Source organism: Pongo pygmaeus, chromosome 11, assembly GCF_028885625.2.
Source record: "Pongo pygmaeus isolate AG05252 chromosome 11, NHGRI_mPonPyg2-v2.0_pri, whole genome shotgun sequence".
NCBI lineage: Eukaryota > Metazoa > Chordata > Mammalia > Primates > Hominidae > Pongo > Pongo pygmaeus.
This window is the reverse complement of record NC_072384.2, coordinates 101,219,515-101,245,547: the sequence shown is the minus strand read 5'-3', so window position 1 is coordinate 101,245,547 and position 26,033 is coordinate 101,219,515. Positions and strand designations below refer to the sequence as shown.

At 39.5% G+C, this 26,033-nt stretch overlaps 1 protein-coding gene and 1 long non-coding RNA gene across 15 annotated transcripts in view; one reads left to right on the top strand and one right to left on the bottom strand.

Annotated features, from left to right (window-relative positions):
• Nucleotides 1–26,033, top strand: part of HYCC2 (hyccin PI4KA lipid kinase complex subunit 2) — a 96,046-nt gene that overhangs the window by 49,596 nt on the left and 20,417 nt on the right. For all 14 annotated transcript variants that reach the window (XM_063648333.1, XM_054476851.2, XM_054476847.2 and 11 more), the window contains 4 exons: nucleotides 1,971–2,150; nucleotides 7,693–7,773; nucleotides 10,062–10,177; nucleotides 21,711–21,806. In XM_063648333.1, coding sequence (XP_063504403.1) covers nucleotides 1,971–2,150; nucleotides 7,693–7,773; nucleotides 10,062–10,177; nucleotides 21,711–21,806 — 473 coding nt within the window. The remainder of the gene's footprint in view (nucleotides 1–1,970; nucleotides 2,151–7,692; nucleotides 7,774–10,061; nucleotides 10,178–21,710; nucleotides 21,807–26,033) is intronic.
• The window catches only part of LOC134737744 (uncharacterized), a 56,207-nt gene continuing 30,226 nt past the window's right edge, over nucleotides 53–26,033 (bottom strand). The window contains exons 2-3 of the long non-coding RNA XR_010122947.1: nucleotides 10,049–10,164; nucleotides 53–3,350 (exon numbers count right to left, since the gene is read on the bottom strand). This is a non-coding gene — a long non-coding RNA (uncharacterized LOC134737744). The remainder of the gene's footprint in view (nucleotides 3,351–10,048; nucleotides 10,165–26,033) is intronic.

Genomic DNA, 26,033 nt, shown 5'->3' with positions numbered 1-26,033 from the left:
CTCCCAAAGAACTGAATATTGCTCTCAATATTTAAGAAAGATGCCAGCAACTGACAGTTTCCAAAAGTTTATTACTTGTTCATTATTGGCACTACATAGAATACACTGTTTTGTGATTGAACAATCTATACCTCCATTCTAATATAAGAAGTGCGGTAGAGTGGAAACATCAACTTGATGTCAGAAGACCTGAATTTAGTGTCTTATTTCACCATTAACTTCACTGACCTTTGACAAATTGTCTGACTGGTCTAGACTTCAATGTAAGGGAAGAGTTGGAATATTTTTCTTTTGTGTCAGTCTTGCTCTGTTACCCAGGCTGGAGTGCAGTGATGCTGTCATGGTTCAATGCAGCCTCAAACTCCTGGGCTCAAGCTATCCACCCTCTTCAACCTTGTGAATAGCTGGAGCTACAGATGTGTACCTCCACACCCAACCTCTGGAAAATTTTTTAAAGATTTTAAAAACTGTTCTGATGGTGATTTCACATAAAGGGCTTAGTATTTACTAGACTAGGATGTGTATGTATGTAAATTTTTTAAGCTTTAGAATTCTTCCAGAGCTAAGCCTAACTCTTCTAAATATGTTAACTGTATAATTGACATGGATTTGTTAACTTTTTATAATCATGACAGTGACTTTTTATTGTAGAGTGTTAGATTATTACAGATGTATGTAAATATATTCAAGCAGATTTCCAAATGTATATGCATTATTTTAATCATTCAGAATAGAGGAAAGCACATGAAATTACTGAACTATTATTCTTTTTTTTAAAGAGTTAGTGTTAAACTTTAAAAATTATTTTATAGTTTCTTGTCAATATTTTATATGAATTTTAAATTCATAGCCAGTTTTCTGCAGCCTACAGTTACTCCGGCAAACCCATTCTAAATTGGCAGTACATATTTAGGGAAAAGTGGGAAAGTGTATTTTAACTGCTCATTTTCTTCAGTTTTCTAGGTCATGAAGTTCCTCATAAGTCATATCGTGTGATATCATATAAAAAATTAGCCAATTGAACACTGAAAAAGCTATTTCTGGATACTTTTCTCCTTTTTAAAATCTTTCACATAAATACAATAAGAAAAATTTAAGTCAGTTTTAAAAGAGTTTGCTTCACTTGTATGTATTTTAAATATTAGCTAGAATTTTGGATGCACAAATATGTATTGCAAAATCCCTTCTTCTACTGAATGGTATATAAGTTTTTTTAAAATGGAATGCGGATGCTTTAATAAATTTCATATTGCAATGAAGACACTGAGCACTTAGAGACAATGACATCAATACAACGAAAACTGATTCCACAGAACACTTACAAATGCATACATTTTCCTCCAAAGAAACATGTTTTCCACAGATTTAAGTAACAAATGATTTATATAGGATTCTTCTGATTCCAAAATATGTACAGAATTTTTGACTCTCAGAAACTGATTAGCAGTGGTTGAAAAAAAGAGTTGCTTTGCCCAACAACATGACTCTTAGAAAATTCTGTATCAATACACATTTTTCAGTAAGAGTGGTATATAATTTGTTTAAATCATAGTCTCAGTTGAGATTTTAAGTTTATTCCCAACAATATTATGCAAAATTATTTTATTTCAATGGAAAGTTTTTGAAATGGAAGATAGTAAGAGTTGATAAGAATAGAAAGGAAAATTCCTCTCAAATATAAATGTAGTACATTGGCTAAAGGACTAATAATCTAGTAAATTTAGTAGTAGAGTATACTGAAAGGTACATTGATATATGGGCACAAAATACTTCTTATAGTTAGTGGATTGGTCAGTTTTAATATATGGTCTCTTTACACGAAGGTTTTGGTTAAATTAACTCAAAATGTGGAGAAATTAATATTAAGACTTTTTAAAATACTATACAGATATAGGTGCTTTAAAAAAAAAAAACAAAACAGTTACAACCAAAAGAATTGAAATGACCAGTGCACTTTATTTTCCTTTTAGCTCCTGGAGCCTGTCTGCCATCAGCTGTTTGAGCTCTATCGTAGCTCAGAGGTTCGACTTAAGAGGTTCACACTGCAGTTCTTGCCAGAATTGATGTGGGTTTATTTACGGCTTACAGTTAGCCGAGACAGACAGAGTAATGGTTGCATTGAAGCACTTCTGTTAGGAATTTACAATTTGGTAAGTTGAAGATGACAGTTTGGGAAATTTTAAGTATTTTTTAAGGTTCTCTGAAATAATACTTAAGGAATGTTTAGAGAAAAATAAATTGGCCAGGCACAGTGGCTCATGCCTGTAATCCCAGCATTTTGGGAGGCCAAGGCAGGCATATCACTTGAGGTCAGGAGTTCGAGACCAGCCTGGCCAACATGGTGAGACTCTGTCTCTACTAAAAATACAAAAATTAGCCGAGCATGGTGGTGTGTTCCTGTAATCCCAGCTACCTGGGAGGCTGAGGCAGGAGAATTGCTGGAACTGAGGAGTTAGAGGTTGCAGTGAGCCAAGATTGTACCACTGCACTCCAGCCTGGGTGAAAGAGTGAGACTCCGTCTCAAAAAAAATAAAAATAAAAATAATAAATAAATTGAGGCCGGATGTAGTGATTCATGCCTGTAATTCCAGCACTTTGGGAGGCCAAGGTGGGAGGATCACTTGAGCCCAGGAGTTTGAGACCAGCCTGGGCAGCTTGGCCAAACCTCGTCTCTATAAAAAATTAGCTGGGCATGGTGGCATATGCCTGTAGTCCCAGCTACTCAGGAGACTGAGATGGGAAGATCTCTGGAGCCCAGGACGTCGAGGATGCAGTGAGCCATGATTGTGCCACTGTGCTCCAGCCTGGGCAAGAGAGCAAGACCCTGTCTCAAAAAAAGAAAAAACAATTCAAATGTCTATAAGTATAACTTGTTTGAACTAATTAGGTTGAGTACAGGGGTAGATATTGATAATGCATTTTTTTGATAATGTATTTTATAAAGTATGTAAAACTACTGTAATTGATCACATTATTAATATTTTATTCATATCTTCAAATTGTTTTATTTGACCAATATTTATGAATGTTTTTGGATGTATGCCACTGAGTTGGACACTAAAAATATGGAGAATTACATGTGTGGCACCTGCTTTTAGGAAACTCCTGCTATGTTCGAAAAGACATGTTTATAGATAACTAATAATGCGGTTTGTATAATAAGAGGATTTTAGAGAGAAACTCAGATGTTAGCTGAAGTTATCATGGCAGGCTTTATTGAGGCGATGGCATCTAAGCTGGGTCTTATGAAGAGGTATAGTTTTGGCCTGTTGAGATGAGGAGCCGGTGAGGTTTCTGGAAGCAGCTATCAATTGAACATAAGCAGAGAGGCAGGAGAGTCAAGTCACGTCCTGGAAATAGAAAGTAATTCTGTTTGAAGCACAGAGTATATATGCAAGCTGGAAAAGACAATTTTGTGTCAGTTTTGGAGAATCTTTTTAAAGTGAAGAGTTTAGGTTTAGGTTCTCTTTAAAGCAATTAGAGGGTTTTGAACAGAAGAATTGTATTATTTATTAGGATAATGAATCATGGTGGTATGCAGAGAGACTTTTGAATTATAAATTGAATTTAATCACCACTTCTTATATGTTAAAGGCTATATACATAATTGAGAAGAGTGAGGCAAATGGACATGAAATTTCGAGGGGAGGACATCAATTACAGGGAAAAAGTCCATATGGTATTATAGCATGTTAGAATTTTTAAAATCTTAGTAAGAACACAGTGGAAACTGGGGGGAGAAAAGAAACCATAAACACTTCTGAGATACTAGGGGCTTTACATGGAACTTGAAGATTGAGACTTGATTACTTCTGCAAGATGGGGAGGGTATGTTAGAAAGGTTACAAGGACTGTAGGAAGCAAGGTGAAAAGGTGAGGGAGAGTTTAGGAACATGGAATCATCTGCGTTGCACTTTTCTGAAGACTTGGGCAGCACAAGGCACCTTTTCTTGCGCAGTGCAAGGAAGCAAAATAGCACAGCATCATATTTCCATTCTCATGTGCCTCTACAAAATTGGACAGTTACCTGAACTCATCAATAAAGAATCGTGAATTTTATGAATGTATCTTGGAGTCGTTGAGTGGGGTAGCAATTGAGAAACCAAAGTGTTATTTGTCATAAAAATTGCAAATTTTAATAGTTATTTGATAATATATTATGTATTTGATAGTACATTGTTTATGAAACTTTTCTTCTAAGGAATTAAGTACCATAAACATTATTATTTTATTTTTTTCTCATGATGTCCAGTTAAGGACCATTGATATTGAAATTTCTGCACCTTGAAGTCTTATATTTTGTGTATTTAGTATACATTGTAAACAAAATTCCACATAATAAAGTTTAGTTTTATAACTGAAAGGTAATAAGGTACAAGAAAATTTAATCTCATGGTAAATATTCTTCTGTACCAGTGCTCACTCCTCTAACTATTAGTTACTTTAAAAAATCATTAGCAAACATTTCTATCGCTAGAAGTCTGAAGGAAGGAGCAAGGGCTTTAGAATGACTTGTATTCAGTTCAGAACCATGCCCTGCCACTTATTGGCTGTTTTGAATTTAGGCAAGTTACTTAATATCTTGACTTCAGTTGCCTCATCTGTAAAAAAGAAAACATTGTTAGTAGGACTAAAAACAACTTGAAGAATTCATTATGTTGCATAAGGTGTTTATAAATGTTCATTATTATTACCATCAAAATTAAAAGTGGGTTTAAAAAAATGAAAATTGATCTAGGAATAAAATTCTCTACTTTCCTAACTTGCCTGATTGTTTTTTCTTTTCAAGTAGGAAATTTGTTTTATTTATCACTGTGTTTCCTATAGTACTTACCAGCAGATACTTAGTAAATGTTTGTTGATTTAATAATGGAATTTGGTGTTTTAGATTATGCTTAGCATTAAGCTATCATTTTTATTAATGTGTTTAGTGTAATAAAATTCAATAATGGGACACATGAAACAAACATTTTGCAAAGTGTCATGTTTGACAAGTTGTTGACATAACTTGTTGGTGCTGTGGTTCAGTTATCTTTTGACAATGCAAAATTAGCGTACTATAGAAAAATGCTCAGTTATATGTCAGAAATGTAACCCTAGGCTTTGGACTCCTTTTGATTCCCTTGATGTCTGTGTTCTTCCTTTTCTGTGGTTCTCAGTTTTTCTTAATCACAGTGGGAGTTGTCCATGTATTCTTTTCTGTTTTTCCTTCTTTCCCTCCCCAGCACTTCTTTGTTTCAAATAGCCCCAGGGGGAGTTTTATATTTGTCTTAAACAAAATTTAGCATATCCTTTTCACAAATACCTGCAAAGATAAATAAAAAGTACTTGGCTTAATTTGAAATTTAAGAATAAAATTAAAACATTTTTGCTTAACTTAAATCAGGCCCATTCATCTTAGCATAGGCTTTCTCTGAAGCACAGTGGCCCAGATGTGGTGGGACCTGGTTTGAATACAAAGAAGTTATACCCTCAAGGGACTTTTCAGACCTATTTTCCTACCATAATTAGAGGTATGGTCATTATTCACATGTAATTGGTATTCTTCTATGACATAATAAACTCAGAAATGAGCCCTGTACGGAAGTTCTTTGAGGTTTGTGTTTGGTGATGATGATTATTGCTGCTGTTATTGTTTCTTTTTTTTTTTGAAATGGAGTGCAGTGTCACAGTCTCAGCTGTCGCCTAGGCTGAAGTGCAGTGGCAGTCTCAGCTCTCTGCAACGTTTACCTCTGGGGTTCAAGTGATTCTCCTGCCTCAGCCTCCCAAGTAGCTGGGATTACAGGCATGTGCCACCATGCCCAGCTAATTTCTGTATTTTTAGTAGAGATTGGGTTTTGCTTTGCTGGCCATGCTAGTCTGGAACTCCTGACCTCAAGTGATACTGCCTGCCTCAGCCTCCCAAAGTGCTGGGATTACAGGCGTGAGCCATTGTGCCCGGCCTGTTGTTTCTTCTTTTTAGGCCATGCAGCTACTCAGTCTCTGACTACTTACTGTAGTCAGAGACTAGATGTAGGTCTAGTAAGGGCAGTCTTCTTTCTATGGATTTTATGCCAGTGATGTATGCTAATATGAGTTGTAAGGGAAATAGACAAAAATAAGACAGTGGGGAAAAGGATTGCTGCAGTTTTCACTCCTCTGATTGTTGTCATCTGTAGGCATATGTGTGTGTGTGTGTGTGTGTGTGTGTGTGTATATATATATATATATTTTTTTTTTTTTTTTGAGACGAAGTCTTGCTCTTGTCCCCTAGGCTAGAGTGCGATAGTGTGATCTCGGCTCACTGCAACCTCCGCCTCCCAGGTTCGAGCAATTCTCCTGCCTCAGCCTCCTGAGTAGCTGGGATTACAGGCGTCTGCCACCATGCCTGGCTAATTTTTATATTTTTAGTAGAGACAGGGTTTCACCATGTTGGCCAGGCTGGTCTCAAACTCCTGACCTCAGGTGATCCGCCCGCCTCAGCCTCCCAAAGTGCTAGGATTACAGGTGTGAGCCACCACGCCTGGCCGTAATATTTATTTATAACAGGAATATTGGAGGTGCCAGAGATGGAGAAATGAAGGATACCATTGTCCATTGTCTTTTTTATGAAAATAAAGTGTTTTTAAAAAAATCACAAGAACTGTTGTAGCTTAGTAAAAATTACCTAAATAGGAATTTATTTTTAATAACTTAGACTAATAATCATTTTGTTTGTTTGTTTTTGAGACAGGATGTCACTCTGTCACCCATGCTGGAGTGCAGTGGTTGATCTCAGTTCACTGCAGCTTCCACCTCCAAGGCTCAAGGGATCCTCCCACCTCAGCCTCCTGAGTAGCTGGGACTACGGGCCTGCGATACCATGCCCAGCTAATTTTTGTATTTTTTTGTAGAGATGGGGTTTTGCCATGTTGCCTAGGCTGGTCTTGAACTTCTGAGCTGAAGTGATCCGACTGCCTTGGCCTCCCAAAGTGATGGGATTACAGGCCTGAGCCACCACACCTGGCCCAATAATTATTAATGTGGCTTATTTCAGGTCATTCGTTTATTGCTGAATGATTGTAAGAGTTTCTTTTATTCAAGATTCATTCATAAATGTTCTCACCATTTAAAAAAAAAAGGATAACTGTGAGGTGTTGCATTTGTTAATTAGCTTGATTGTTTTAATCATTTCACAGTGTATACATATATTAAAACATTGTGGTTTATGCCATAAATATATAATGTTCATTTGTCAATTATACCTCAGTAAAGCTGGAAAAAAATTCATTCTCTATTAAATTAATGTGTTTTTCTTGTTTTCGTAAGTGTGGATCTCTTGGATAAGACTTTTAATTTTAATCTGTTTAGCATAGCCATGTTTTTACTAAAAGATCTAATCACTTGTAATCTTCCCATCCTGTATGTGAATTTAACATCAAATTGATTTGTTTGCCTGCCTCATGTCTTTGCTGTCATATTGTATTTGATTTAGTATAGTATTGTACTCAATATCTATCTCTCTGTGGATTCTGTGGATTATAACTCTACTACCAAAGTGTACAAATTTGCTAATAAGTTAAAAGATAAACTAGGGTGGTAATATTTTTATCCATTACTATTTCTGAAAAATCTTCCTACTGCCAATCATATATTCTGTAAATTAAGAAAGTAATTATTATTTCATGTAGATCTGTGATTATTTCATTATCTTTGTATATTTTTTGACTATAGGAAATCGCTGATAAAGATGGGAACAATAAAGTTCTGTCTTTCACTATCCCCTCCTTATCCAAGCCTTCAATATACCATGAAGTAAGTAACATTGGAAAGGTGGAATTATTTTAAATTATATTGAGTAACAAATCAAAAAGTCAACTTCTTATCAGAGATAAATATTCCTAAAATATCTTTACTGATTTGCTTCTTAAAAGTGGATGTTTGTTATTAGAAGACTGAGCTGTGACGAGAGAGTCAGAAAATAATGAAAAATTTTCTTTAGTTCTTTTGTTTTTTTTATTCTTCTATCAGTATCTTTTTTGTTTGTTTATTTGTTTTTTGAGATGGAGTCTCGCTCTGTCCCTCAGGCTGGAGTACAGTGGTGCGATCTTGGCTCACTGCAACCTCTGCCTCCTGGGTTCAAGCGATTCTCCTGCCTCAGCCTCCCGAGTAGCTGGGACTATAGACGCGTGCCACCACGCCCGGCTAATTTTTTTATTTTTAGTAGAGATGGGGTTTCACCATGTTGGCCAGGCTGATCTTGAACACCTGACCTCGTGATCCGCCCGCCTCGGCCTCCCAAAGTGCTGGGATTACAGGTGTGAGCCACCGCACCTGACTCTACGAGTATCATTTTTTACTCTCGTTAGTCTTTTATGAATTGTAAAAAAATTCGTTAATTTTTAAAATATTTTTATTTTTAATTTTTTAAATAATAAGCCTTAAAAATATTCTTTAATTTTTAAAGTCTTCCATACTACTTAGAAATCACCTTAGATTGATTTGTTTTTGTTATTCTTTATTATTCTAGGAAAATAACTACTTAAAAGAATGTTGACACTCTAATTGTTGTATTTCAGTTTAAAGGAATCTAATTGCTGCGTTCTAGGTGTTCAGTACATTATACTTTTTGCTTATATTTATTTGGTTGAAGAATTTGAGAACACTGATAATCATGTAGGTAAATGATGCCTGTTGAGCTGAACTTCTACTTTCTGGCTTTAAGTAAAATCCAATAAGAAACTTATGAATCAAACTTCTGGTCTGCAGTGGCCTTTATTGCCACTACACTAAGTTGTGAGGATAACATTTAAAGAAACTTTACTAGTAGTCTAAAAATTGTATTCTATTTTCCTGTCAGCACACAGTATCCTGACCATCTTATAGCTCTTTGCACTATTAATTTGCTTAATTAATTCTGTGGGACTTTGTTTTGTGTTTAAAATAGAATGTCTCCCATTTAGCCGGGAATCATTTTAGCACAGTATATTTCTGAGTAATAGATTTTAATTAAGTTCTGTGTATCATGAAATAAAATGGAGAGTAGTAAAGTATTAAAGAATGGATGGTTCTTCAATTTTTTTTTTTGAGACAGAGTCTCGCTCTGTCACCCAGGATGGAGTGCAGTGGCACGATCTCGGCTCACTGCCACCTCTGCTTCCCGGGTTCAAGCGATTCTCCTGTCTCAGCCTCCCGAGCAGCTGGGACTATAAGTGCATGCCACCACGCCCGGCTAATTTTTTTGTATTTTTAGTAGAGATGGGGTTTCACTGTGTTAGCCAGGATGGTCTTGATCTCCTGACCTCTTGATCTGCCCACCTTGGCCTCCCAAAGTGCTGGGATTACAGGCATGAGCCACCGCGCCCGGCCTGGATGGTTCTTCTAACTTTAGAAACATGAACTCAATAATGTTAGTATTAAAGAGACATTTGGGCCGGTTATGGTGGCTCAGGCTTGTAATTCCAGCACTTTGGGAGGCCAAGGTGGGTGGATCACTTGAGGTCAGAAGTTTGAGACCAGCCTGGCCAACATGGCGAAACCCCGTCTCTACTAAAAATACAAAAATTAGCTGGATTTGGTAGTGGGTACCTGTAATCCCAGCTACTCAGGTGTCTGAGGCACAGGAATCACTCGAACCCAAAAGGCGGAGGTTTCAGTGAGCAAAGATCATGCCACTGCACTCCAACCTGGGAGACAGAGTGAGACTCTGTCTCAAAAAAAAAGAGAGATATTTGATTATAGTCTTTAATGTTGTTTGTATAATTATAAGCAGTTGTACTCTGTTCTGGAATATAGACATTAAAATGGATGTATTTTTAACCTTTAGTTTTTTCAGCAACTTTTCATACTCCCTTAAATATTAGATTTATTACATAACTTTTAAAAAATGTTTTTAGTTTTATATTTTACAGGCAATTTCCAAAAGATGCTATAGAATTTATATAATTGACAGTTGAAAGATTCTGAACCTTTTCCGTGAAGAATGAGAAGAATAAATGATCCAAAACTGCCTTTTGTGGAAAAGAAAATTAAATATTATTACATGATACAGATTTTTACTTCATGGTTGAGACATTGTCTCATACTGTACCTTATTTTTGTAGCCTTCAACAATTGGATCCATGGCTTTGACAGAAGGGGCGTTGTGTCAGCATGATCTCATCAGAGTTGTTTATAGTGATCTTCATCCTCAGAGGGAAACGTTCACTGCACAGAACCGGTAATGGTCAAAACTGTATATAGTAACAACTTGTATGTATGTATGTATGAATATATGAATGAATGAATGACAGAGTCTCACTCTGTCACCCAGGCTGGAGTGTAGTTTGTAGCCACAAACATGGCTCACTGCAGCCTTGACCTCCCAGGCTTAAGTGATCTTCCCACCTCAGCTTTCCAAGTAGCTAGGACTACAGGTGTGCACCACCATGCCTGGCCGGCCAATTTTTTTTTTTATTTTTTGTAGAGAAAAGGTCTTGCTGTGTTGTCCAGGCTGGTCTCGAACTCCTGGCCTCAAGCACTTCTCCTGCCTCAGCCTCAAAAAGTGCTGAGATTATAGGCATGAGCCACTGCATCTGGCCCATTTATTTATTTATTTAGAGACAGAGTCTAGTTATGTTGCCTAGGCTGGTCTTGATCTCCTGGCCTCAACGTGATCCTCCCACCTTAGATTCCTGAGTAGCTGGGATTACAGGCATGTACCACTGCACTCAGCTAACAATCGTTAACTTACACTTAGTAGTTAACTATAATTACTTCAGTTCGAGTTTGGTATGAGAAGAGTCCAAAAGGTGAATACATCATAGTTGTGAAATACCCATTGTCTAATGTTTGGTATTATGTTATGGTCATCTTGTATAAAGCAGTGTAAAAAGTGGATGTGCAGTCAGTCAAACCAGGATTCATACTCTAGTACTGCAATTTAGAAATTTTTCCCTCAGACAGTTTATCTACTCTGTACACCTTGCTTTCTTGGTTGTAGAATGGGATTCGTACCTGAAGTTAGACAGAGTTTGAGGGACAGGTTGCAAAATTGCCCTCATTTCTGACTAATTGAAAGTTTTGGGAGTTCCCAAAACCAAACTCTTGTTTGATAATTTGCTAGAAGGACTCACAGGATTCACTGAAAGCCATTATACTCACAGTTATGGTTTATTACAGGGAAAGAATACAGATTAAAATCAGCCAAAAGAGACACATATAGTAGAATATGAAGGGTTTCAAATACAAAGCATCTGTTGTCCTTTCCCCTGAAGTCAGGATACATTACCCTCCTGGCATCAATGCATGACAGTAAACACAAAGTATTGGTAATGGGAGAGGCTCATTTAAGCTCTGGTTTCCAGAGTTTTTTTTATTGAGGCATCATTATGTAGGCATGATTGATTAGGTTGATTGCCCACTTGGTTGATCTCAGCCTCCACGTGGACTGATGCAGTGTGACCCAGAGCTCTACCACCTTAAATCACATGGTAGTTCTTTCTGGCATGGCCAACTCCTACCTAAGAGAGTCAGAGGTGGTCAGTCCGGCCCGAAGTTCTGGTGTTACCAGTCTCTGCCCTAAACAAAGACTCTTTATCAGATTAACTTCCTAGGCGCAAAGGCCAGATGTCTCTTTGGGCAAGGCCAGTTTATAGATGGTCCATGAATTATTATGGTTCAACAACTTTACAATGGTATGAAAGCAATATGCATTCAATAAAAACTGCACTTCAAGTACCTGTGCAACCCTTCTCATTTTTACTTTCAGTACAGTGTTCAGTAAATTACATGAGATATTCAATTTTATGATAAATATAAAATAGGCTTTGTGTTAAATGATTTTTGCCCAACTGTAGGGCTAATGTAAGTGTTCTGAGCATATTTAAGGTAGGCTGGACTATGCTATGATATTCAGTAGGGTAGATGTATTAAATGCTTTTTTGACTTATGATATTTTCGATTTACAATGGGTTTATTGGTATGCAAGTCCATCATAGGTTGAGAAACACCTGTATTTATTTTACAGGCTGTCCCCTGGTCTTTGGCCAAGGCTCAGAAATGATCATGTTTATCTGGGCATCTACATTTAGTATAGCATTTATATGACAGATACTATCATTACGAATATGCCTAACATTTGGAGGAGCCAGTGTAGGTTATGGATAGATTTAAAGAAATAACTAATTCATCCTTTAATGTTTGCATATATTTTCATATTTTTGCACAAATTTGATTACCTCACCCCTCTTCTTTATCTACCTTGTGGTAAACTTGTGCAGAACTATTTGTCATAGAAATTAGTTAATGATTAGCTAAATCTAGTTCCTCCTCAGACAAGTCATGTTCCATTAGTATTCATTCTAAGGAGGCTTCAATTCAATTTCCAATACATATGACCAATATTATAACCTTACCAACAATGCCAGTATTATACCATGTCACAGGATGGCAGTAAATGAAACCTGAAAAATAAGAGCCAAAGATACTGGCACATTCATAGAGTACCAGTCAGTCATTAACAATTATCCCAGTTCATCATCATTTATGACCAAAATATCTCCCAGAGAGAAGTCACTGAAGTTTACAGACTTCTGTTCAACCTTATTAAGTTCTAAAAGCAGGAGTAGTCTCACAAACGCATGACTTTTACTATTTCAGGCATCTAGTATAATTGAGCTAATAGTATCATCTCTTGCTCTGAGTGTCTTCCAAGGTGCTAATGTATTTCCCACATTGCACAACTCATTTATTCATTTTAAAAAATCTCGCCAGGCGCAGTGGCTCATGCCTGTTATCCCAGCACTTTGGGAGGCCGACACAGGTGGATCACCTGAGGTCAGGAGTTCAAAACCAGCCTGGCCAATGTGGCAAAACCCTATCTCTGCTAAAAATACAAAAAAAAAAAAAAAAATTAACCAGGCGTGGTGGTGGTGCCTGTAATCCCAGCTACTCGAGAAGCTGAGGCAGGGACAATCACCTGAACCAAGGAGGCAGAGGTTGCAGTGAGCTGAGATCGCGCCAGTGCACTCCAGCCTGGGTGACAGAGCAAGACTCTGTCTCAAAAAAAAAAAAAAAAAAAAAAAAGCCAGGCGCGGTGGCTCACGCCTGTAATCCCAGCACTTTGGGAGGCTGAGGCGGGTGGATCACAAGGTCAGGAGTTCGAGACTAGCCTGGCCAACATGGTGAAACCCTGTCTCTACTGAAAACACAAAAGTTAGCCAGGCATGGTGGCGCATGCCTGTAATCCCAGCTACTCAGGAGGCTGAGACAGGAGATTCGCTTTAACCTGGGGAGGCAGAGGTTGCAGTGAGCCAAGATCGCGCCATTGCACTCCAGCCTTGGCGACAGAGTGAAACTCCATCTCAGAAAAAGTAAATAAATAAATAAAAATAACAAAGTAAAAAATAAAAAAATCTCAGCTACTATTTCTCTCTCTCTTCATTTATACTCAGACTTTTCTACCTTGGAGAGAGGTTAGGTTTAACCATCGTGTTGGTCTGTATTTCTGGCAGCAAAACTGGCTAGCAAGTGCCTCCCTATCAATTCACTCCCAAGGATGTAGGGTAGATTTATATAAAGAACTAATGTGCTATCACAACTAGGCGATAAATATACATTCTCTGTCAATCCTAATTTTGCCAGATGGAATGAAGGCACAGCCTAGCCCATCAGGCCTTTAGGAATTCTGACATAAAGATTTGAAGGTGTAGTTCCGGTTTTTTTGCTTAGGAATCATCTCTGCTCCTTGCACCCACAGTTGCAGCACTGGTACTGGAACCACTGCCTTAGGTGGGAAAAAAAATGTTGAGGTGATGTGGAAAAGAAGGGAAAAAAGTATAGTAATACCACCACCTTCTGTCACTATGAGAAGAACAGAATAGTAATGATGACTATCCCAGCATCATCTCTCCACTGCCTCATCCCAAATCCCCCAGAAAAACAGAGCAATCTCTCTAGTGATAATTGGCTCTCCCTTGGCCCCGATCAGGTTAAGTACACAGTCATGAAGGCCTATAAGCCAACCCTTCATGCCTGTATCTCACCCCAACCTTTTAGACCAAAAATATCTCATTTGATTGTTTCAATTATTTTCATTTTTCAATTGCTTTCATTCCACATAATTGCTTGTTCCATTACCCTGAGGATGTCTCTTTGCCCATTGTTGCACTTCTGGTCTTTTTTTTTTTTTTTTTTTCGAGATGGAGTCTTTCATGTTGCCCAGGCTGGAGTGCAGTGGCAAGATCTCGGCTCAGTGCAAACTCCGCCTCCTGGGTTCACACCATTCTCCTGCCTCAGCCTCCCAAGTAGGTAGGATTACAGGTGCCCACCATCATGCCTGACTAATTTTTTGTATTTTTAGTGAGACAGGGTTTCACCTGTCTCAGGTGTTTTGGTCAGGCTGGTCTCAAACTCCTGACCTCAGATGATCCACCCGCCTCAGCCTCCAGTGGCCTGGCCATGTGGTCAGGCAGAAGGGTAATATAAAACTGGCCTATTAAAGGGATGCCTGTATGGAAAAAAACAGGCATATGGAAATCACTATGGGAATTTGAAGAGTGCATAAGTAGGATATGTCAATGCACATCAGGAGAACCCCTTTCTAGAATCAGGTGACTGGCACCTATGGGCAAATATCCCTGTGTAGTCACCTGGAGTGATCACTTGGGTCCATGAAATGAGTGGACATGGTGGTACTGCAGCAATGCAGAGATGGGTTGAATTTAGACATATTTTTTGTACCGTCTGAGGCATAAAATGCCAATAAAACAGACAAAGACTGCAGATGGCTATGGGGCAGATTCCTCTGGGGGAAGGTCCTGCGCATAGCTGGCAAGCTGAACAGATGCCAGCAGTCTCTAGAGGTGACAAATGGGTCCTGACAGGAACAGACACTGCATTAGGTTTTGCTTCTCAGATTGTGGATCAAATGCTCAGAGTACTGTAAAAGGACCAGAAGATATTATACCCATATGGACTGCTTAGTTACATTTTTGGAGCAAGAAACACACTTTAAAGACCAAAAGTCCAATGGCCGGGTACAGTGGCTTACGCCTGTAATCCCAGCACTTTGGGAGGCTGAGGCGGGCGGATCACGAGGTCAGGAGATCAAGACCATCCTGGCTAACACAGTGAAACTCCATCTCTACTAAAAGTACAAAAAATTAGCCAGGCATGGTGGCGGGCGCCTGTAGTCCCAGCTACTTGGGAGGCTGAGGCAGGAGAATGGTGTGAACCCAGGAGGCGGAGTTTGCACTGAGCCGAGATTGCGCCACTGCACTCCAGCCTGGGCAACAGTGCAAGACTCCATCTCAAAAAAAAAAAAAAAAAAAAAAAAAAAAAAGGCAGAGGTTGCAGTGAGCTGAGATTGCGCCACTGTACTGCAGCCTGGGCAACAAGAGTGAAATCCATCTCAAAAAAAAAAAAAAAAAAAACAGCAACAACAACAACAAAACCCCCAAACATAGCAGCAAACTGCATGCAATTCAGCCAACCTGCCAAGCTGATATATTTTCACTTTTTTTTTTTTTTTTAAAGATGGAGTCTCGCTCTGTCGCCCAGGCTGGAGTGCAGTGGTGTGATCTCTGCTCACTGCAACCTTTGCCTCCCAGGTTAAGCGATTCTCCTGTCTCAGCCCCCTGAGTAGCTGGGATTACAGGCACATGCCACCATGCCCGGCTAATTTTTGTATTTTTAGTAGAGATGGGGTTTCACCATTTTGGTCAGGCAGGTCTCGAACCCCTGACCTTGTGATCCACCCACCTCAGCCTCCCAAAGTGCTGGGATTACAGGCGTGAGCCACCATGCCCAGCCTTTTTTTTTTTTTTTTTTTTTTTTTTTTTGAGACGGAGTCTTGTTCTGTCGCCCAGGCTGGAGTGCAGTGGTGCGATCTCAGCTCACTGCAGCCTTCACCTCCCTAGTTCAAGCTATTCTGCCTCAGCTTCCCAGCCCAGCTTTTTCAAGAATAAGTCTTGGGCTGGACACATTGGCTCATGCCTATAATCCTAGTGCATGGATTGAGGTGAGAGGATCACTTGAGGCCAGGACTTCAAGAACGGCCTGGACAGTATAGCAAGACCCACTCTCTTAAAAAAAGAATAGCTGAGTGTGGTGATACATGCCTATGGTCCTGGGTACTCTGGAGGCTGAGGCTGGAGGATCAAGCCCAGGAGTTTGAGGCTGCAGTAAGCTATGATTGCACCACTGCACTCCAACCTGGGCAACAAAGCGAGACCCCATCTCTTAAAAAAAATTTGTATTTCTTTCTCTAGCGGCACATAGATATCTTATTCTTTTTAATGATGAGTTATTATTCCATTTTATGTATGTACCATCAATTTTTAGCCAGTCTCTTATTGAGTAAATTTAGATTGTTTTCAGTTTTTTGCTACTATAAACAATATTGCAGGGAACACAATTTTTGTACATACATTTGCGTAAGAGCACGAAAAGTATCTATAGGATAAATTCCTAGCAGTGAAATTGTTATGCTAAACAATATCTGTGGCCGGGTGCAGTGGCTCACGCTTGTAATCCCATCACTTTGGGAGGCCGAGGTGGGCGGATCACGAGGTTAGGAGTTCGAAACCAGCCTGGCCAACACAGTGAAACCCGTCTCTACTAAAAATACAAAAATTAGCTGGGCGTGGTGGCAGGTGCCTGTAGTCCCAGCTACTCAGGAGGCTGAGGCAGGAGAATCGCTTGAACCCGGGAGGCGGAGGTTGCAGTGAGCCGAGATCGCGCCACTGCGCTCCAGCCTGGGTGACAGAGGGAGACTCCATCTCAAAAAAAAAAAAAAGAATGTCTGCTTTAGTTTGAGTAGATATTGTCAAATTAGCCTTGCCAAAACAACTATACCAATTGAATGTCCTACTAGTAGTTTGAGAGTTTTTCCTGCTACTAACTCCCAATACTGATTATTTTCAAAGTTTTTAATCTTTACCAATCTGATAGTTAAAAACTAGTGTCGCATTGTTATTCATTATTGTTTTTCTTTACCTGTGAACTGCATATTCATGTCCTTTGTCCTTTTTTTTTTTTTGGCCGGTTGGTGGCAAAGGTTTGTTTCACTGTATTGCCCAGGCTGGTCTCAAATTCCTGAGCTCAAGCAGTCCTCCCACCTCCACCTCCCAAAGTGCTGGGATTATAGATGTGAGCCACTGTGCCCAGCCCCATTTTTCTTGAGCTGTGTATTTTTTTTTTTCCTAGTGACTTGCAATAGTTCTTTGAATATTGAGGAATTGACACTGGTTTTTCATGTTGCACGTTTTCAGTTAATTATTGACTTTACATTTATTTTTTAAATTGAGATATAATTCACATACCATAAAATTTACCCCTTTAGGGAGCCGGGCGCAGTGGCTCATGCCTATAATCCCAGCACTTTGGGAAGCTGAGGCAGGTGGATTACTGGAGGCCAGGAGTTTGAGGCCAGCTTAGCCAACATGGTGAGACCCTGTCTCTACTAAAAATACAAAAATTAGCCGGGTGTGGTGGCGCATGCCTGTAATCCCAGCTACTGGGTGGCTGAGGCAGGAGAATCACTTGAACCCAGGAGGCGGAGGTTGCAGTGAGCCGAGATTGTGCCACTGCACTCTAGCCTGGTGGCAGAGTGAGACTCTGTCTCAAAAAAAAAAAAAAAAAATAGAAATAAAATTTACCCCTTTAAAGCATACAATTGAGTAGTTTTTGTTACTAGACATTTTACATGAATGGATCCATACAATATGTTGCCTTTTGTGTATGGCTTCTTTCACTTAGCATGTTTATAAGGTTTGTTTCTGTGGTAGCATGTATCAGTACTTTCTTTTTATATAATATTTCATTGTGTAGATATACCACATTTTATTTATCCATTAGTGGATGGACATTCGAGTTATTTCTATTTTTTCTTTTTTTGGCTGTTATGAATAACTCTGCTCTCTTTAGTCTATTTGGGCTGCTATAACAAAATACCTTAGACTGGGTAATATATAAACGATAGAAATGTATTGCTCACAGTTCTGCAGATTCTAAAGTACAAGCTTAAAGTGCCAGCAGATTCAGTGTCTAGTAAGGGCTCATAGTCTCTGCCTCATAGATGGCACCTTCTAGATAATCAAATGTAGGAGGGCAGAGCTGTCATGACCTAATCGTTTCCCAAAGGCCCCATCTCTTTTTTTTTTTTTTTTGAGATAGAGTCTAGCTCTGACACCCAGTGTCACGATCTTGGCTCACTGCACCCTCTGCCTCCTGGGTTCAAGTGATTCTCCTGCCTCAGCCACTTGAATAATTGGTACTACAGGTGTGCAACACCATGCCTGGCTAATTTTTTTTTTTTTTTTTTTTTTTTTTTTTTTGTAGAGACAGGATTTCACTATGTTGGCCAGGCTGGTCTTGAACTCCTGACCTCAGGCGATCTACCTGCCTTGGCCTCCCAGAGTGCTGGGATTATAGGCATGAGCCACCTCACCCAGCTGCAAAGTCCCCACCTCTTAATACCACCATATTGAGGATTAAGTTTCAACATGAATTTAGACCACAACAGCTGTTTTGAACTTGCATTCACAAATTTTTGTATGAACATACATTTTCAGTTCTTTTTAGTATATACCTAGAAATAGAATTGCTAGGTCATATGGTAATTCAACACTTAACTTCTTGAGGAACTGTCATGCTCCTTTCCAGAGTAGCTGTACCATTTTACGTTTCTACAACAGTGTATGAGGATAGCAGTTTCTCTGCATTCTCACACTTATTTTCCATCTTTTTGATTGTAGCCATCTTAATGGGTATAAAGAGTGATATGGCATTCTGATATTTACTTGTTTTTGCTGTATGTTTTAGTTTTTTATGTAGTCAGCTTTATCAGGAATACACATACATTTTTTTCCCCAAAGCTAAATATGCTTTAGCTCTGCATATTTTTCTTTTTTTCTTAAGACAGGGTCTTGCTTTGTTGCCCAGGCTGGTGTGCAGTGGCATGATCATGGCTTACTGCAGCCTGCAGCCTAGAACCCCTGAGCTCAGGTGCTCCTCCTGAGCTCAAGTACTCCTGCCTCAGCCTCCTGAATAACTAGGACTACCGCCATGGCCCGCTAATTAAAAAAGTTATTTTTGTACCAGTGGGGTCTCAATATGTTACCCAGGCTGCTCTTGAATGCGTGAGCTCAAGCAATCCTCCCTGCCTCAGCCTCCCAAAGTGCTGGGATTTCAGGAATGACCTACTGGACCGAGCCTTCTATTTCTTTTTTTTTTTTTTGAGATGGAGTCTTGCTCTGTTGCCCAGGCTGGAGTGCAGTGGCATGATCTCAGCTCACCACAACCTCCGCCTCCCGAGTTCAAGTGATTCTCTTGCCTCAGCTTCCCGAGTAACTGGGACTACAGGCGCGCACCACCATGCCCAGCTAATTTTTGTATTTTTAGTAGAGACGGGGTTTCACTATGTTGGCCAGGCTTGTCACGAACTCCTGACCTTACGATCCACCCGCCTCGGCCTCCCAATGTGCTGGGATTACCGATGTGAGCCACTGCGCCTGGCCCTTCTATTTCTTTATAGTCTCTTTTTCATCCTAGTAGAGTTCGTTAGATGTCTGGCAATCTTTTTTCCCTCATGTTTAAGAATAGGGGAATAGGCTGGGTGCGGTGGTTCACACCTGTAATCCCAGCACTTTGGGAGGCCGAGGCAGACAGATCACCTGAGGTCAGGAGTTCGAGACCAGCCTGGCCAAAATGGTTAAACCCTGTCTCTACTAAAAATACAAAAAAAATTAGCCGAGTTTAGTGGTGGGCACCTGTAATCCCAGCTACTCAGGAGGCTGAGGCAAGAGAATGGCTTGAACCTAGGAGGCGGAGGTTGCAGTGAGCCGAGATCGTGCCATTATACTTCAGCCTGGGTGACAAGACCGAGATGCTGTCTCAAAAAAAAAAAAAAAAGTGGGGAGAGGGAATAAAAAATGAGAAGCTCTGACCATGTTAATATATGGGTGATTTGAGCTAGTATTGGTGTAAAAGTTATTGTGGTTTTGCCATTTAAAAAAATTTTTTTTTAATTTTTGCACCAACCTAGTAACTGACTATAAACTTCACCATAGGATCCCACTAGGCCATTCATTTGGAAAATTTCCCAAGTCCATATCATTAAGTCATTTTTCTTAGAGTGGTCAAATTCCCTAGAAACAACTCTTCTGGTATCTTAACTAGAGATCTTGTTGCTAGTATTTTGGTGGCCAACTGGCAATATCTAGTCAGGTATATTTCACTTCACTTAATCTTCCTATTTTCAGTTTGGCATCCACCCCCATCACAGCTGGGGCTCCCAGGTAGAAATTCGTTTTTATCCTTTCAGAGAATAAATCTCCATTCTTTTACCTAGATATATGGAGAAAGTGAAGGGATCTGAAAGTATGGCTGCTTCCAGATCAGACTTTCAACTTGATTTTTAATTTTTCATTTTGAAATAACTTCAGACTTACAAAAAACATTGCTAAAATAGTACAAAGAGTTTCCATAAACCCTTCGCCATTCATCTATGGGAAGCTTTTTAGAGGTACAACTTCCCTGGTTCCTACCCAAGGATTTAAGTGGGTCAGCTGGGTTAAGACATAGAAGTTTATATTTTTAAAAAGGTCTCTAAATAACTAATGTGCATTCAGATTTAGGAGCCACTTTCTTAGACATTATAAATGTTAGGAAAGCATTTATTTATTCTTTCAACAAGTATTTATTAAACAATTATTTTAGACACTGTGCTGGACACTAATGATAGAGATGAATAAATCAGGATCTCTGTTCTAAAGTTGCTTTATTACTAAATGGGTAAAAGAGACATAGAGGCGTAAAATTACAATTCAGTGGGATAAATGCTATGTTAGAGCTGCACAGGTAAGGGACTGGTTTACTTTAGCAGAGAGAATTAAGAAGGGCTTTATGGCTAAGGTAAAAATTTGATCTAGGACTTGAAATCTTATCAGGAATCACCCAAGTAAAAAAGTATATTCTATTAAGAAGGAGCAGCAAGCATTAAAGCAAGGGATTCTGAATGGTTACAGCATATTGTTGGAATGGTAAGAAGATTGATGAAGTGTGGTATATGTGGTTGGTAATGGAGGGAAGTAAGGCTGGAGAGGAAGGATGAGGGTGGATTTTAAAGTACCTTGTAAGAAGGACTTTGATTTTAAAGGACCTTGTGATAAGTTTGGATTTTATTATGAAGTCAGTAGGAAGATGGTAGACTTATTCATAGGGGAGTCATCTGTTCAAGCACGATTGATTGATTGATTGATTAATTGATTGATTTTTTGAGATGGAGTCTCACTCTGTTGCCCAGGCTGGAGTGCAGTGGCACAATCTCGGCTCACTGCAACCTCCGCCTCCCGGCTTCAAGCAATTCTCCTGCTTCAGCCTCCTGAGTAGCTGGGACTACAGGCATGTGCCACCACGCCTGCCTAATTTTTGTATTTTTAATAGAGACGGGGTTTCACCATGTTAGCCAGGATGGTCTCGATCTCCTGACCTTGTGATCCACCCACTTCGGCCTCCCATAGTGCTGGGATTACAGGCTTGAGCCACTGCGCCTGGCCTGATTTATTTTTTAAAAACGGAAATAGATGACAAGATGACAGCAAGGGATATGACTTGTAATAAGGAGAATATAAACAGGGAAAACTTTGAGGAAGATGCTATATTGATTTGATTAAGAAATCATAAAGGTCAATATTAAGGCATTGTCATAACCAGTTGCTAGTAAAAGTAATTATTTGTAATCCTTTTAACCTTGCATTTGTTGTTTTTAGGTTTGAAGTCCTGAGTTTTCTCATGCTGTGTTATAATTCTGCTATTGTATATATGCCTGCCTCATCTTACCAATCTCTTTGTCGGATGGGTTCCAGGTGAGAAGAGTGATTATTACTAATCTTCATATTTATTTGACAGATATTTATTGAGCACATTCTCTAAGCCAGGCACTGTTCTAACTTCTGGTATTACAGCAGTAAACAAAACTCATGGAGCTTGCATTCCTGTAGGAGTCCTTATCCTCATGAGGCTGTTTTTGTTGTTGTTGTTGTTGTTATGAGATAGGATTTCTCTCTGTCACCCAGGCTGGAGTACAGTGGCTCAATCATAGCTCACTGTGCTCTCAGCCTTCTTGGCTCAAGGCATCCTCCCGCCTGGGCCTCCCAAGTAGCTGGGACCACAGGTGTACACCACGACTCTCAGCTAATTTTTGCAGAGACAGGGTCTTGCTATGTTGCCCAGGTTTGTCTTGAAGTTCTGGCCTCAAGCATTCTTGCCACATCAGCCTTCCAAAGTGCTGCGAGTACAGGTGTGAGCCACCATGCCTGTCCTCGTGCATTCTTGAAAATGTTTTCAGCGTTAAAGAAATATTTTCTAGCTGAACGTAGAGTTGTACCAAGACATCCAAATCTAGGGTTGTTTAGTGATATATCTTATTCCCTGGTTGCCAGTTTTTGTAAATCACTTTGAGATCTTTGAAAAAAATAGTGCTGTATATGGGGAAAGTCTTAAGGAGTATGAACCTCTTTCCATTCATTTCATAAATAACTGTCTCTGTCTTGGAGAAAGTGATTAGCAATAGTACCAATGATGTGTGTGTCTCATTTGTATGTGGGGGGTGGATATTCTGTATCTCATGGATTATAATCTTTACTAAATCATAATTTCTAATAATTTGGACAGACTTAGGCTTAAATCTTGTTCTGTCACCTAGACTGGAGTGCAGTGGTGCCATATTGGCTCATTCAACCTTTGCCTCTCAGGTTCAAGTGATCTTCTCACCTCAGTCTTCTGAGTAGTTAGGACTACAGGTGCCCACCACCATGCTGGGCTTTTTTTTTTTTTTTTAATAGAGACCGGGTTTCACAATGTTGCACAGGCAGGTCACAAACTCCTGGGATTAAGTGATCTGCCTGCCCTGGCCTCCCAAAGTGCTAGGATTACAGGCATGAGCCACCGCACCTGGCCTTAAATTTCTACTATAGAAAAAACATAGGCCAGGGTTATTGGCCCATGCCTGTAATCCCAGCACGTTGGGAGGCCAAGGCCTGAGGTCAGGAGTTTGAGACCAGCCTGGCCAACATGGTGAAACCCTGTCTCTATACAAAAATACAAAAATTAGCTGGGTGGTAGTGCATGCCTATAATCCCAGCTATTTGGGAGGCTGACGCATGTGGATCACTTGAACCTGGGAGGCAGGGTTGCAGTGATCCAAGATCACGCCACTGCACCCCAGCCTGAGTGACAGAGTGAGACCTTGTCTCAAAAAAGAAAAAATTTAAGTGATATAAATTAGTTCAGAGACAATGGATGTTTAGAGTCACAGAAGTTCAGTTATAGAAGGAATTCTGAATTTAGCCTTTCAAAATGATTTTTACTTGAGGATATCAATCCCCCAAAAAGGTTAAATGTTGTGTTAGTTTTCTATTACTGCATAATGAATTGCTACAAATTAAGCAGATTAAAACATCACACATTTATTATTTCACAGTTTTTATGGGTCAGGAATCCAGATGGCTTAGCTGGGGTCCTCTGCTTAGCATCTTACAAGACTGCAGTTAAGATGTTAGCTGGAGTTGCAGTCTCATCTGAGGCTCAGAAGTTTTGTTGGCAGAATTGAGTTCCTGTGGCTATAGGACTGAGGGCTTCGGTTTTTTGTGGCTGTGTGCTGGAAGCCATCCTTTGCTCCTTGTCACATTGGCCTCCCAACACAGGCAGCCTACAACATGGCAGCTTGCTTCTTCAACGTAGGAGGAGTGAGACTCCAGCAAGACCTGTTACCTTATGTAACGTACTCATGTACACATAATCATGCAAACCCATCACCTTTGCCTTATTCTATTGGTTAGAAGCAAGCTGTAGATCCCACCCTTGCTGAAGGGGAAGGGCATGACACAGTGTGAATACCAGAAAGATCATAGGGATCATGGCTTTCCAAGAGTCTGTCCACCACAAGTGCTTTGCTCAAGGTCACATGCTATTTTGTTACTGGGAAGAGATCCTGCTTATAACAAAACTTATTAATTTTGCCCATCTAAATTAGCTGTTACTTTGATTTTATAGATTACTTAAAAATATTTGTTTCTCTTAACTGTAATACCATGATTAACAAAATTCTTGTCTCTAATTTAGATGCTACTTAAGCACTTACTGCCTATCTGCAGATAAACTTATTTATAATTCATTACTTTTGGTTCATTAAAAGAAAACTGCCGGCTCTCTTATTGGCAACATTATTGTGGCCTTCAATAGATTTTTTTTTTTCTTTTGAGAGTCTTCCTCTGTCACCCAGGCTAGAAGGCAGTGGCATAATCATTATACATAGCTCACTGCAGCCTCGAACTCCTAGGCTCAAGCAGTCCTTCCACCTCAGCCTCTTTATTAGCTATGACTATAGGGATGTGCCACCATACTTGGCTAATTTTTAAATTTGTTATAGAGATGGGGTCTCACTGTGTTGTCCAAGCTGGTCTTGAACTCCTGGCCTCAAGTGATCTTCCTACCTTGGTCTCCCAAAGTACTGGGATTATAGGCATGAGTCACCACACCCAGTCTAATAGAATTTCTTAATAACAAAAATGATAGCGGAGTTTAGTGGTCCTCAAACTTTTGTTCTTTTGTTCATATATCCTCTACAGAATTTTGAAAAACTGTGTACTCCTTGTACGTTGTTAAGTTGGCATTAAAACATTTTCATCCTATCTTAAATAGGTAGAAATGATATAATTTCTAGGCTAGGCGCGGTGGCTCATGCCTCTAATCCTAGCACTTTGGGAGTCCAAGGTGGGCATATCACCTGAGGTCAGGGGTTTGAGACCAGCCTGGCCAATATGGTGAAACCCTGTCTCTACTAATTAGCCGGGAGTGGTGGCACATGCCTGTAGTCCGCTACTCGGGAGGCTACTCGGGAGGCTGAGGTGGGTGAATTGCTTGAACCTGGGAGGCAGAGGTTGCAGTGAGCCGAGATCAGGCCACTGTACTTCCAGCCTGGGCGGCAGAGCGAGACTCCATCTCAAAAAAAAAAAAAGGAAATGATATAATTTCTAGTATGGAAGTATCTACATAATTAAAAAAATAACTATTGGGTCACTGTTTTAAATATATGTAATGTAAATACCATAGTGATGTGATACTCACCATCATCCATTTGAGGAATAAATGAAGAAACTTTAATGGTCTAACATTACATTTATTCCTTTTTCTCCTTGAAATTGAAGAATAAATTTCCATTCCCCTTTCCCCACATAGTTTTATCTTAATATAATGCTATTTTTATTTATTTATGTATTTATTTTTGAGATGGAGTCTCGCTCTGTCACCCAGACTGGAGTGAAGTGGCGCGATCTCGGCTCACTGCAAGCTCCGCTTCCCAGGTTCACGCCATTCTCGTAGCTGGGACTACAGGCACCCACCACCATGCCCGGCTAATTTTTTTTTTTTGTATTTTTAGTAGAGATGGGGTTTCACCGTGTTAGCCAGGATGGTCTCGATCTCCTGACCTCGTGATCCACTAAATATTACTCTAAATATCAGCATCTAAGTATTAAAAAAGATTACTCTAAATATCAGCATCTAAGTATCAGCATGCCTCGGCCTCCCAAAGTGCTAGGATTATAGGCGTGAGCCACCACGCCTGGCCATATAATGCTATTTTTAAATTGCAGGTCTTTTATTGTATATCTCTGCTACAAAAAATATATAAACAATTAAAAAAAAATTTCCCAAGACCATAAGGCACTAAACACTGAAAGATTTCTTCTGGACTCACTATTATAATTATCTTACTAAATTAATTGATTAAATAATGTAGTATATTACAACTGTTTATCATTATCAAGCATAACTTTTTTGGAAGCATCACTTAATGAGACGGAATGGATGTTAGGGAGTTGTTTATAGTTCTTTGTTTAAAAAGGGCCTCACAGACAACAGTATTTTGAAATGTCCTTTTGTTTTGAGATCTCTATACTTCCCAGTAATTCACCCTGATACAATTTGGGGTGAGTAAAAGTTAGACATTTTTGTGTGTATGTGTGTGAAGAAAAAGAAGGATGATTGTGAAAGAGATGGTTAGCTATTTTGGAAAAGTTGCTTTTACGGGC